The sequence below is a fragment of the Hyperolius riggenbachi genome, chromosome 1 (assembly GCF_040937935.1).
Source record: "Hyperolius riggenbachi isolate aHypRig1 chromosome 1, aHypRig1.pri, whole genome shotgun sequence".
In the NCBI taxonomy this organism is placed as follows: Eukaryota; Metazoa; Chordata; class Amphibia; order Anura; family Hyperoliidae; genus Hyperolius; species Hyperolius riggenbachi.
The window spans coordinates 468,349,322-468,364,316 of NC_090646.1; the positions used below are offsets into that span (position 1 = coordinate 468,349,322).

The following is a 14,995-nucleotide window of genomic DNA, read 5'->3' on the forward strand; positions in this document are numbered from 1 at the left end:
CTCACAGAGCAGCTGTATTTGTACTGACATTAGATTACACACAGGTGCACTCTATTTAGTCATTAGCACTCATCAAGCAATGTCTATCAGATCAAAGGGGGCCGAATAATTATGCACACACCACTTTGCAGTTATTTATTTGTAAAAAATGTTTGGAATCATGTATGATTTTCGTTCCACTTCTCATGTGTACACCACTTTGTGTTGGTCTTTCATGTGGAATTCCAATAAAATTGATTCATGTTTGTGGCAGTAATATGACAAAATGTGGAAAACTTCAAGGGGGCCGAATACTTTTGCAACCCACTGGATATAGATATATATATAGATATAGATATATATATATATATATATATATATATATATATATATATATACACACACATCTGATTTTACACCCGATTGTTGTTTAAACCTGTCGTTTGACCGACTTGTCTCGCAAACAACAAGTCGTTCAAACCACTTGTACACACAGGCCAACAAAACAGCTGATATGTTAATGTCAGCTAATTTTTCAGAATCAGAATAATTTATTTCGCCAAGTACAACGGGAGTTGTATCCGGAATTATTTTTGGCACATACAGGGTCGGTGATGGTACGGTACAGTATCAGACATGCAGTAGATATACACTTGAGTGGAATAACACATACAGTGTAGTATACAATAGTAGGCATATACATAGCAACAAAAACTAGAGGGGTCCTAGTGCTGTGTGAGCGGAGCTGCCACCCTCATTGGCGGCGCTCAACTACTCTACAGCAACTCAGATGCCCGCATAATGTCCGACAGTACATAGAGAAGGAGAGAAAAAGAGAGAAGAAATGGAGAAACAAAGGAAGAAAGAGAGAGAATGAGAAGGATAGTTAAGCCAGAGAGAGACAGAGTTCAGAGATTCCTGAGGCCTGTTGTCTAGCTGGTTGGTGTTGTGGCTGGTTGATCACATGGCTGCACTCAGAAATCCAGCCCCAGCTTGCGGTCTAGTTCAGCAAAGAATCTGTGTTATCAGCTTCGATTTGCGTATAAGTGGTAGTGGTGGTAGCATTCAGTAAGGCATCCCCTAGTATCAGTAATGTTGCCCTACAGCAAGTAGAATTGCCATTCCGTGGCAGCAGCAGTGGACAGAGACACATGGCAGCAAAACAGGTGCAGCCCACGTGGACAGGCCAGACCCAGGTCTTCTGGCTGATCGGAGAGGTGAAGGAGCTGGAGCTGGAGTCTCAGAGCGCAGCCGCTGGCGGGTGGCAATCCCATCAGTGGCACTATGAGCGGGGGGACCCGGTGGTGGAGGGTGGAAGGTTCCTAGTGATGGAGTTCACTAGATGGTGACGGAGGCTGTACCAAGCCTCCCAAGATGATCCAGTGGGCAGCGGCAGCAGTGGGTCCACATCTGGATTTTCCTGACTAGGGGAGGGTGCTGATTGGTTGAACCCGGCGTGTTCTGCAAGCAAGGGTGACATGCCGCTCGAACAGCTGATAGAGGCGGCAGCGCGACTGATGGAAGTCCTGTGTCTCGTCTCCCCTTTGCTGATCAGCTGATGTAGCCGATCAGCTGATGGAGTCCCGGCAAAACTTGTGTCCAGATCCGTTGCGGTGGTTGGCAGCCTACATGGTGTCATCCCTTGTGGCTGGAATGTGTGGAGGACGGGGGCCTCTCTGCAGGGAGCTGTCTTGACGAGCTGCAGGGCCATGGTGGAATTGATGCGGGTGGCAATGCCGGTGGACTGGCAGCAGCGGCGGTAGATCAGCAAGTTTCGTCCTGCTCCCTCATGTCTGCTGCGGTGCTTTCTGGGTCCTGCACGTGGGCCCTGAACAGCTGATGTTCTTGTCGTCCTGCAGACTGCGACCCGATGGCTTGTGCAGAGCAAGACCAGCATGCCCATGTCTTCCACATCCTACTTCAGCGTGAAGAGGAGCTAGGAGGTGAGTAGAGTGAGAGATTACATTTAAAAAAGAAAAGTCCGGAGCCCTGTGGCCACGGCATCTGAGTCCGGCGCCATCTTGTGTAATTTACATGTCGTCTGTAATGATCTGCTCTGCTGTCTGCACAGGAAGAACAGCTTTTTGACCATTTTTTAGGTCTGAGTGCTGCAGGTCCCTGTAAAAGAGACCTGTCTTCACTCTGCAAGTTGCAGAGTTGCTGTTCTGGTGAGGAATTTGCATCCACTTGTCATGCAAATTGCTTAGCTGGTTCCTTTGATGGCTTGTAGTATAAATACCACTTCCTCCCAGAATTCTCTGCTGGTCATGAAGGTTTGTTCCTGCTACTTATCTGGAGTCTCAGCCCTTTGCTTATTGCTTGCTAATATTGCTATCTTAGAGTAGTTCCTTGGGAGTGCCCTTGCATTCCTTCTAGCTTAGTGAGGTCGTATTATCTGTATTGCCTTGTTCTGTCTTTCTGTCGCGATTGCTCTGTCGCCAGCGGCGGTCGACAGAAAATCGCTGTCTGTTTGGATCGCATTCGCCCTAGCGTTAGAGGCGGTGGATCTCTCTGTGTTCTTTTGTTAGTCAGGGTTGGCGCGTTTTGTCACTGTTGCGCTTTTCATGTGGAGACCGTGCCATTAACGTGTTTTGTCGCTGTTGCGCTTCTTGTGCGGCGACCACGTTTAGCGAGTGCTTTTGTTATTTTCCTTGGCGTTCTGATTGTTATGGTTTGCTGTGTCTTTCTTACTACACCTATGCTCTGTCTTTACTCAGTCTTGTGTCGCTATTAGCAATCGCCATTCCTGCGATTGCTTTCCCAATTGGTCTTCGCTGGTGTGTGTTCACCGTCGCCGGGTGGCGACTAGATTGGTGGACATACATACATTCTGTCTCTGTGCTCACTCTCTCTCACTGGGGGCTATCTTGCCCTGTATTGCTTCCCCTCGTACAATTCCCCACTGGCATCTGTGGCAGTGCAGAGGGTTTATTCCTCTGCACTCCACAGCTCCATCTGCCGGTGGGAATTCCCCTCTACAGGTGCAGTGCACCAAAGCTGGGTTCTGTTATTCAGACGCTTGTGGAAGATTTCCGCAGTGTCAGCGCACATCTTGTGCGCTGACCACGGAGATAATTCTGCAATCGTTACATCGACTGGTCAGTGGACTGGATAGAACAATGGACCAGATCAAACGACTGATCAAAAGACTTTTCTGTTTGAATGGCCATTACTTGTACAAACGACTCCGTCGTTTGTACACACGTACGGACCTAAAGGCGCGTACACACGCCATACTGTATCAAACGACGGGTCCTCCAGATGTGCTACTGTCGGCAGAACGTCCGCCCAGCAGGAGGGTCTGAAGGACCCGTCGTTTGCTACAGTATGGCGTGTGTACGCGCCTTAATTGTTGTTTAAATGACAGTTGGTCCAACGGATCCACCAAGCGGATCAGTCAACACTGCTGCTATCAGTCTAACGATCGTACGCACACATCCAACTGTCGTTCAAATGACTGGTTTGAACGACAAGTCATTTGGAAAAATCAGACGTGTGTACGTACCTTTATAGTCATTTATTTTACCAATAAACAAAGGTCTGTGCAGCCAAAATACACAAAGGACTACACAACACAGTGTATACATAAAGCTGTAGTTTAGGCTTGTGTTTTTAATGCTTATTTTCTGGGACTTCATATTTGACAATGTGCAATAGATAACACCTCTCAGGCCACCAAGTCAATATCCAGGAGCGGAACGATAACTGGTGGACCAGAGACCTTCATATGAAAACAAAATAATGGTTGGCTTCTACTGTAAACGCATGTTCCTTTATTTAAAAAAAATAATAGAAAGAAAATAATCCAAGTTCTATAAAGTCAAGGCCAGAGCTACCATAGGAAAAAATGGGCAATTGCCCCAGGGCCCCAGAGCCTGTAGGGGCCCCCAAGGTGTCCCTCCCCATCTTTACTGTTGCTCCCCAGGGACTCTGCAGAGTCTGTTAAGTTGGGAGGTGATTGGGGGAGGGTCAGCAGTCAGCTCAGGGGCCCAGGAGGGAAATTTGGCTGCAACAAAGGGGCCCTAATGACGCTTTTTGGTCGGGGGGTGTCTGTTGGGGGGCCCCCAGGCTAATTTTGCCCTAGGGCCCAATTGTTACTTGAACCGGCCCTGTATAAAGTAGATAACACCGCTCAGACAACCAAGTCAATATCCATCCAGGATGCGACATTGTATTGCGCATAAACCATTTTTGCATTGGGGTCTGCTCACACTGCAAGAAAAAACGCTGCGTGTTCCGGAACGCAAAAGGTGCAAAATCAGACGGTGAATGCATCCTATGTTATTAATAACATCAGAATCTTTAACCTTGCTTTCAGTGACTGCAGCATTGCTGTTGTGACCTCATCTGAAGGTGGTGGCACCCACTGCAAAAGGTACACAGATACGGAACCCAGCTAATACATTACAATGGTTCCTTTCTTAGGATGAGTTCTTACTTGCCAAAAAATCTTTTTAACAACTAATTTATAGATTTGTACTTGCTGTCTGGAGTTGCTCCTTAATACTGTTTACACAAAGCTCTACCGTAAAGATTGCTTTATTTTAAATGTGGTGCTAAATACAAGGCATTGGCAGGAGATACACATCTAAAAGGTGTTTGATATGCAGATATTTCTTTGAAGAGCTCTTTGATTTACATATTTTGTGTTAGAAGAATCATCCAACCATGGGCGCAATATAATCATTTCTGTAGTTTGGGAAAAGGCAAATGATGGTATAAAAGAAAATGTTACAATGTGTACTTGTTTCCTCCACATATTGTTACAGCCGACTTGCATCTAAAGTGGATAGCCAGAAATGACAACCGGAGGAGCCTGAATATCCAGAGATTCTATTATTCAGGCTCTTCTTGTCTTCTGGGGACACGTGTGTCACCCACCCTCTACCCTTTGAAGACATGGCAGTGGCATGGAGAGCTGTGAGTGTACCATAGAGCATTGTGAGATGAAGGTTGTGGGAGGGGTTGGAACTGGTCTGCCACTCAACTTTCCTTTTATTTAACTCTATTGCATAGGGGATGGGTAGGAATGGGTGTCAGCACCCAAGCTCCACGTTCTGAAGATAGTGCAAGCAGGACCTAAATGCTTCCCCTCCCTCCAACACCCTCAAAATTAATAGCCACAATGGTTTGTATTAGGGAAGTTTTTATGCATTGGGGGTTCACCATTCTGTGTAGGGGAGATAGTGAGGTGAAATATAATAATCCTTTGAGAAGAAAACAAAGAGCCACCAACCTTGCAGAGAATTTCTGCTTTTATGTTTAACCCGCTGCACATAATTGTATGTTTAGAGCGGACCAGAACTCTTGCACAGCACACAATGAAAACTCTTTAATCCAAATATAGTTGCTAAAGAAATTCACTGCACTGTGCTCTGTGTTTGTTTAGCTAGATCAAAGGGTCCAATTAGCTCTTATAGCAGCTGTGAATCAGAGTGCATGCCTGTACAGAAATCACTAAAGCTTTTCAGTTCTCCCAGGAGAGAGATACCAAGTTAAATCTTAAGTTTTTTTGTAGGATTTCCATAAATTGTAATGTAGATTGTTTTTCTCCCTAAAGGTTATCATGCTGTAGCTAATCTTTTAGAGCAGAGAGGAAGTTCTGTTATTAGATACACTTTAAAGGGAACCTTAACTGTAATAAAAAAAAACGGGTTTAACTTACCTGGGGCTTCTACCAGCCCCCTGCAGCCTCCCTGTGCCCATGCTGTCACTAAATGTCCCTCTAGTCCCCCGCAGCAATCCTCTTCCAGCCCTCCAACTAGCGAGTCGACAGGCCTCTGTGCATGCACGGTAGTGTGCGTCCTCGATCACACTCCCATTGACGGGAGCATTCTGTGCATGCACATAAGATATTTTTTCGTACTGCGCATGCACAGAGTGCTCCCGTCCACAGGAGCACAATTAGGAAGCGCGCATAGGAACAAAAGTAAGGTACTGCGGGGGACAGGTCTGTCCCGGTCCAGACACAGGGCGGCTGCAGGGGGCTGGTAGAAGCCCCAGGTCAGTTTAACTTTTTTTTATACATTTAAGGTTTAAGTTGACTTTGTAGCTGGCCATTGTCTACTTATCAGGTACTGCTTCAGCAAAACTGGCTACTGTGCCAAATGGGGCCTTACTGAGCCTTAGGAAATCCGTAATAAGAATAAAACTATAGAGTCAACTACTAACTCCTCTGTCCTTACCCCTACATGACAGCTGAATGGCCCTGGCCAGATAATTACATCACCACAGTCAGAGTACAGTACAGTCAAAGTACAGTCAGCATAGCAGGTGAGGCATGGTATAGGGCATGGTATGGCATAGGGTGTAGGTGTTGGGCCACCGAACCAGGAAGTCCAAACTACCACATTAACTCACCAGGGCTTGGAAAAGCCTTGCTTGTAACAGCAACTCACGTTGCTAAGTTGGCAAGGCTGAATAGTATATAGTACAGTTTACAGTCATGCAGATCTCTGCAGCTTAGGTCCTCAATACATGGTACGCATTCCCTTGATGGTACTTGGGTTGATTTTGAGGAGTACTTGAACTTTTCATAGTCAATCTATTACAGTGAGCTTTGGTATGAAAAATGATAAGTCATGTATAAATAAATAAGTCTTAATAAGTATTATTTGTTAATCAAAAGCGGAAATGAATATTTGAAAAGCATTCATACACAAATATGGAGTACTCCTGAAAATAGATGTGTATCAAGGGGTACTTAAGATGATGTTATTCACAATGGGGGGTACTTGTCATACTCCATCTTTCGTAAAAGGGTACATGCTGGATTAATGTTGAGAAATGCTGCTCTACAGGATTGCTTTACAATGAACACAGCTTCACTTCATTCTTTAGTAAAGCACTTCACAAGCCTGGCTATATGTGAATAGAAAAGGAATTAAACTTTCCATTCTATTTCTGCAGTTTTTAAATGATAAAGTAACACAATTTCATGACTTACCCTGGAGGAATTGATGCTCTGCTGCTTGACCCGCTTGTTCTCTGGCTCTGCACTCCTGGTCTGTTAAGATTGTTCTGTCCTGGGTATGGGGCAGATCCTGGTACACTCTGACTTCTAGAAAATCCAGCATTATTTCTTATTCCTCCTGCGGGGCGGCCTCCTTCCCCTGTTCTGCTCCATCCAGTGCCTCCACCACTGAATGTATTGCTCTGCCTTAACCCTGGTGGGTGTACCGGGGGAGGAGGTGGAGGTGGCAAGTTGGGGGGAGGCCCAGGGGTGACCTTGACTTTCTGTGAGGCTAGGATAGCATTGGATGCTGCTCTAGTACTATTAACTAAGATACACTGTGGGCAGGAGCATGGTAGCCCAGAGCCAGAGCCCACTGGCCATGACTGGGACTTAGGTATAGACCCCATAGTGAGAGGGTATGCTAAATCCATGCGTCTTCTCAGCCGCCGCTTTCGATGAGTCTGGCGATTAACTTGACACATGCTCTGGAAATGCACTAAGTAACAGAAGCCAAGAGTGGTAAGATCCAGCCAAGGGTGCTGTTTCTCATAAGCATTCTGGATGGCAATGCATATTTCTGTATCATAAGGAGTCCAGGATCCAGCATCATTCTCCCATTCCCATACTATGCCCTTACCAGGGGCAGATGATGGCTCAAAGAAATTGCGCCTTACAGGGCGAACAGTACCTGGTAAGAAAAAGAAATTTATATTACCGCAAAACATGCATAAAAGTTAAAAGATCATAGACGTGTTAGTATTTACAATATTTCAACAACTCGAAATAAAAACAAACAAAATCACGAATAAACCTACTTTTTTGAAAAATCATTGTAGACAACATTGTAGACAACATTGATTATTATTATTATAACTTTTTTTATAACATAAATTCACCTTACAACAAGTATTGCTTTAAAGGTGGCCATACGTCAGACAACTTGGCTTCCAAGTTGCCATATATCAGGCGACTTGGCATCGGATCAGATGAAAATCGGTGCCACCAAGCGCATGCCCGATCGACAGTGTGACCAATTTCGGGCTGAAATTATTAGTATTGATCGGATGTGCTGCAAGATGTAGGGCCGACATGCTCGATTGGGTGTGCTGCGGTAACGGTGTGCAATATCAGGAGGAGCGCCAAATACGACGGATCCCCCTGCTGTGTCCCCCCTAGTGTAAAATGTGCCCCTCAGTGCCCCATGCAGTATACAGTAGCAAGAAAAAGGATCTGAACTATTTGGAATTATATGGATTTCTACGCAAATTGGTCATAAAATGTGATCTGATCTTCCTCTAAGTCACAACAATAGACAATCACAGTCCGCTTAAACTAATACCACACAAATAATTAAATGTTTCCATGTTTTTATTGAACACACCATGTAAACATTCACAGTGCAGGTGGAAAAAGTATGTGAACTCTTGCTTGAATCTCCTTTGGCAGCAATAACTTCTACCAAACGTTTTCTGTGGTTGCGGATCAGACGTGCACAACGGTCAGGAGTAATTCTTGACCGTTCCTCTTTACCGAACTGTTTCAGTTCAGCAATATTCTTGGGATGTCTGGTGTAAATCGTTTTCTTGAGGTCATGCCACAGCATCTCAATCGGTTTGAGGTCAGGACTCTGAGTGAGCCACTCCAGAAGGCGTATTTTCTTCTGTTTAAGCCATTCTGTTGTTGATTTACTTCTATGCTTTGGGTCGTTGCCCTGTTGCAACACCCATCTTCTGCTGAGCTTCAGCTGGTGGACAGATGGCCTTAAGTTCTCCTGCAAAATGTCTTGATAAACTTTGGAATTAATTTTTCCTCCGATGATAGAAATCCATCCACGCCCTGATGCAGCAAAGCAGTCCCAAACCATGATGCCCCCACCACCATACTTCACAGTTGGGATGAGGTTTTGATGTTGGTGTGCTTTGCCTCTTTTTCTCCACACATAGAGGTTGATTCACTACAGCAGCGCAGATTAATGACAGCAGCGAGTGTTATAATCCCCTGCGCACTTAGATGAAGATCAGATCACATTTTATGAGCAATTTGTGCAGAAATCCATATAATTCCAAAGGGTTCACATACTTTTTCTTGATACTGTACATTACCTTTCAGTGTCCACAGCTGGATCCACGCTCTGTCCTCCATGCACATACATGCGCCCCACATAGTTGCCAACGTAACATGGGCACGTGTGGACACTGACAGGTAAAGTATACTGCATGAGGGAAATTTTACATTAGGGGGAACAGTGACAAGGCCAGCGAGGCAGCAGACGTGGCATCAAAAGGCCAATTCCCAAGAGATTTCATTTCAGCTAAAATTGATCAGATATTGGCCTGCCGTGTATGTGCAGGCAATAGCTTTCTCTCTGATCAGATTCGATCAGAGAGAGATCTGTCTCTTGGCCGATTTGTCCATACATCGTCTGACATATGGGTACCTTAACAGTTTGAAAAATAACCTAAACTTACAGTACACATCTTTATAAGACAGGGTGCCTTTGCTGTATCCTGTGGTAATTGGTAAGTATCATTAAAGAAAGTGAGGTGGACCTCTGAGGACAAGAATGCTGAAAGCAGGTCCACAGCACCATGACACTGTGACATTGCACCATGGTTGCAGTAGCGCATAGAGCGAACGGCAATCTTTAGGACAGAGAGACATAACAAGAGATGACAATTAAAAGTTGACTGCCAAATTCTGTTTCTGCTGATCATTTCTCCTGAACTTACAATTTCCCTGCTGCAAAGTGCGGATGAATTCTGCTTGACAAAGCAACGTGTTTAAGCACCTATATCTTGGCAGAGGAACACTAAAGGTGACTGAATGTGGTGCCAGCGTTGGATAAGATAACTGCAGCTTTTCAGGGTGTCGATAGCGTAAGTGTAGAGTTTATGTTGCAGTGACCCTAGGCTTATTGTCAGCACTAGGTACAGGCAGGGTTAATATTATGGTCAGAGATAGGTTAGAGGGAGGGTATGGTTAACTCTTAGATATGCCAGCTATTTTTAAAAAAGCTACACGCCAGTGTCAGCTATGTTTGTCCAGTAGAGTCTCATTTATCCGGCACAAGCGGGGATTGCCTGATGTGTTCTTGCCGGATGCTTGAGAATTCAAGCAACCAGTGTTAAAATTAACACTAATACCCACCCAGTGAAAGGCAGAGTGGGTGTGCGCAGCTGTAATCACTTGAGAATTCTCCGGGTGCCGGTTTGCTTCAGTCCTGTAGCTCACAGCGGCTTTGCTGCATCCTCAATGCATGGCTTTGATGTATCACGTGACCCGATGCGAGTCAGGTGACACGCCAGGGAGCCGTACAAGGACTCCGCAAAGCCACTGGGAGCTGCAGGAGAGAAGAAGATCCCGGAGCATTCATAAGTCACTTCTGCTGTACACAACTCTGCAAACGGTGTTAAGCTACATACTCACGGGGGGCAATTGTCCCCCGTAGCATGCGCGCACGCGAACAGGGAGCGACAGCTTCCTGCCGGCGACAGCTGTCCACACGTCTCGCCAGAAAGGCAGAGACACGGCGGAAGCTGTTTGTGAATAGAGCATCCCCCGGCCGGATGCTCCATTCACTCGCGTAGGTCTCCTGTCGCTAGCCTGCGTACTCACGCAGGACTAGCTACAGTTCCGGCGAAGTCGCGGCGACAGCTGTAGCCGGCGATTGAACATGTCAATCGCCTGGCGACAGCTCCGACGGGCGACGGTTCGGGGCGCGCGCGTTATACACACGGGCGACCTGTCGCCACAACACGCACGTGCCACGTGGCTGCGGCGACGGCCGTACCCCGTGTGTATGGGCCTTTAGGAATGCCTCCATTCTCCCCAGTCAGGCATGCAGGTTGGTTGAGACTGCCTGATGCCCAAGTTGTTCCAGTTGACCGGGACTCTTAAATGTCTTGTCCAAATCTACATGTACCAAAGTCTACATTAGTCGGTAAGATTGTTATTAAGGTGCGAATACATTTTTTCAAGGGATTGGATGACAATTGGGAGATAAATATATCTGCAGCTTTATTTGGAATTCAGGATAACCAGGTTAAACCTGAGGTATACGATTAGAAAGCAATGGCTTAAATCCTCCATCCCCCAAACTAAACTATGGCTATCTTTTATGGAACATACGATTAGTAAGGAGGCTGAACCGCGTGTGGGATCTCCAACAATACTAACTTACTACCTTGGGTATCTACAGTATGTGGCCAGAGATAAAACATATTTGGAGGAAAACCACAGTTGGCAACTCAACAACAACCCCCCCCCCCACCACCTCCCACCCCCTTCTTAGGTCCGCAAGATCTATTTCTTGAAGTACTAAATGGTCCTTCCCTACCTATAACTCATTTTAAACACAAGCTCCCTGTCCCCGGATATGAATGAAGTTTTCATGCTAGTATGTGTGGCTGCACATGATGTTGGTGGGCACCTTGCAGGTGCTATCAGTTAGTGGCACGCCCCAGAATATGATTGAAGATTGTATATAAGTACGAGTAGCTGTACATGATGTTATTAGGTACCACCTGCCTAGTTTTATCAGGTAGTGACACAATAGGGCAACGGTTCTCAAACCGTGGGCGGACGTAGAAGAACAGAACAATCAGAGCCACCCCACTCCCAGACTTTGAGCTGTGCCGCTCACTCCTGGCTGGGACTCTTATAGTCACGGCAGTTAAGTTATGCTCACACCATCATAGTGACTTCATAAGTTCGGCTCACAACCTTCCCCTGTGTGGCGTGGTGTGGGGGGCAGGGGATTGTTGGCGATCTGAGGTGAAGGACACGTTTCTGCCGGGGGGGATCTCAGGCCCACATATGTTTCCTGGTGGGATGGGCACTCACTTTTATGTTTCCAGGGGGGCTGGTTTTCTTTCAGGTCCACACATGATGCATGCTGGGGAGTTGCCTTCAGGCCCCATGGTTTTTACCTGGGGGGTTGCTCTTGGGTCCCACTCATGAAGTTACCTGAAGACTTAGGGATTGCTCTCAGGCCAAACATGCATGATATTTTTTATTTATATTCGTTATCTGTGATGTAGCGAACCACAGCAATCATTGTTTCATCAATTTGTGGCAAAAACTGATTCAAATTACAATTGAGTGGTAAATTTTGGTTGATCGGACGCAGCAGATGATCGATGGCGCATAGTGGTTCCTTGAAAAAGTTTCAAAATTGCCAAGGGTGCCTTCATCTGAAAAAGTTTGAGAACCACTGCAATAACATATGTTCCAGATAATGAATGAAGATTGTATATAAGTATGAGTGGCTGCACATGATGTTGGCAGGCACCTGGCAGGTGCTATCAGGTAGTGGCACAATAGGGTATGTAATAAAATAAAGGTATAACTCCCCAATGGAATATATGTGCATATATGAACGTATAGAAATATATATAGGGCTTGATTCACAAAAGAGTGATGATAGCACGGCCGTTTTTGCGAGCAATTGCAAATTTTCACGCGCAAATGATATCCTTTTCACGAGCAAATTCTACTTGCATGCAAAAACGCTATCGTTTGCACGTGAAAATTTGTGATCAAGCGAAAACGTGAAAATGTGCATGAAAATGGACGTGCTATCAGTTAGCACTCGTTTGTGAATCAAGCCCATAGATGTGTATATTTTCTGTTTTGCTCTGGAATTATTTAATAAATAAATAGCAAACAATCATGCAACTGTCTTCCCAATACTGGGAACAAGCTGATGAAGTCTATTCAACTAGCTGGGCCACTAGTGCTCTGTGCAGCTGTTAGCGGGAAAATAATATCTTGGACATCTGTGGCATATGGGTGCGAAAAAAAAACAGACTTATGCATACTGTATAAACCTAAAGAAGTCAGCAGCAGTCTTAGGGCCCGTTTCCACTATCGCAAATTCGCATGCGTTTGCCGCATGCAAATTCGCATAGCCAATACAAGTGGATGGGACTGTTTCCACTTGTCAGGATTTCTAAGCGTTTTCGTCCGCATGAAAAATCCGCATGCCAGGGCCATCAGAATTTGCATACCGCACGCGAATTCGCATGAAATCAGTGGAAAAGCACACAGGCACTGCCATGGTTAAATTCGCATACAGCGTCATTCATGCGAATTTGCATCCGCATGCAAATTTTTACCGCGGTGATTCGCACCACACAAGTGGAAACGGGCCCTACGGGTTAATACATTTCAGCATAAAATCAATCAAACCTCAATAGTACCGCAGCTAACCCAGATCCAGTAAAGCTACTATAAAGTGATTATAACGTGACTATCATACATTATGATGACACAATATAACTTTAGAGTATTTTTTTGTCATGCTTTCTGATGGTTCTTGGTCAGTGCAGACACATCAACCAATGTCAAGAACCATCTTATGTGCATACAAGGCTTTAGGCATGAAAAGAAAATACCGTCTGAAGTTTTTTTTTTGTTCACTACCATAGTGTCAACCCTTTTAATGCCCTGAAGTTTTTCTGTTGTGTAAATATATAGCGTGATAGGCAGGCATAAACCCTTGTGTCCTTGATGTACTGTATATATAAACAGCACTTGACAAGTTTATAAATGTCATTTAAGCCACTACAAGTGTTTTTTGCCTAAGGGCCATTTAGGCTATGACTAGTCCTGTGTGTATAGGTCCATCCATATACATATGTACATTAGAGTATATATAAGTGCTAATTTTTACACACACACTCCAGTCTCCTCTGAGTCTGCAGATCTGCAGCAAGAACAACAAGCAGATAATTAATAATCCTGTTGGGAAGAGTGTGTGCTGTGTATGAGCTGAATCAGTCCCCAAGGGCCAGTCTGTTTAAAGAGTCCCTGGGCAGGAGAACAGGCTTCTCTTGGCCTTTGTGGTATAACTAGCAGTATTGTGTTACATGCTGTATCATATGTTGCACTGCATTCCCTTGCAATATACATGGAGACATAAAGAATGGATAATCACTGAAGAATGTAGAGAAGATAACCGTGTGATACATCTGCAACATATAATATTATGATGGAATCAATAGTTTTACTTGGGCATTGTTCTACTCTGATTTTAATGTTTGTATATTTTATCATTTTAAATCCCACTCTTTTGTATTTTGAATACTATTAGCTAACATAAATAATTATTTAAATCTGTGCAGTTTGTGATGACTATACATGAAATAGCAGTGACCTGCAAAAACCAACTAGTATTAATGTTTTACGTCAAGTAACTGATTAAAAAATACCAGATACCAGGAGGACTAGAAAATTGTCCACTTTGGATGTGAAAACTGCAAACTGGAGTCATAATAGTGTTAAAGTACCACAGAATTGGGGGAATAAACTGATTCAAGCCCATAGGGGTTGCTCGTTGTCTGTTTTCATTTTTGTAGACTGTAAATTTTATAATTTTTTTAAATCCTAGAAATATACAGGATAGAAATTAGTCAGCAGAATCTGTTGGGATTCAGTTTCCTTAGAATACTTTTTAACATGCTTAAAGAGAACACGGTGTGAGAGGAAGACAGAGGCTGCCATCTTCATTCATTTATAAACAATGCCAGTTGCTTGGCTATCATGCTCTGAACTTATAACGCCGCTTACCACACTGCAATGATAACCCTAAATTTTATAATTTTTTTAAATCTCGGTTGGGCACATGACATCTGTACAATGACTGATTCTGACAATGACTTAACGCCTCTGGAATATGAGTCCAAAATCCAACTGTTATTTTTACAGCGCTGATTAGCAACCGAAACAAGGATTATGACTGGTTGTTATGGCATGAAGTACAATGAAGTACTTCACATGAGCAATTTTGAAGAAGGAAATTTGGGATAGGCACCCATAGAAAACATCAGTAAAATTGTGAAATTTGGGTGCCGCACAGGAGAATAGCAGCATGCACCACATTGATGTTTTTAAGTAAAAATCAAATCACACAAATGGAAAAATAGCACCATGATTACTATGTTAATCACTGTGCCCTGGTGAACCGTAAATCTCATCGAAACAAAGCACGTAGTAAAGGTAATTTACAACCCAGGCCTAAATCTATGCATGCACCTGCAATAATTGCTGCCAGAAGCCATC

General features: G+C 44.5%; 1 protein-coding gene across 1 annotated transcript in view; it reads right to left on the reverse strand.

Annotated features, from left to right (window-relative positions):
• Positions 1-14,995, reverse strand: part of DTX1 (deltex E3 ubiquitin ligase 1) — a 106,677-nt gene that overhangs the window by 56,496 nt on the left and 35,186 nt on the right. Inside the window, exon 3 of the mRNA XM_068240030.1 lies at positions 6,926-7,622. Coding sequence (XP_068096131.1) covers positions 6,926-7,622 — 697 coding nt within the window. The remainder of the gene's footprint in view (positions 1-6,925; positions 7,623-14,995) is intronic.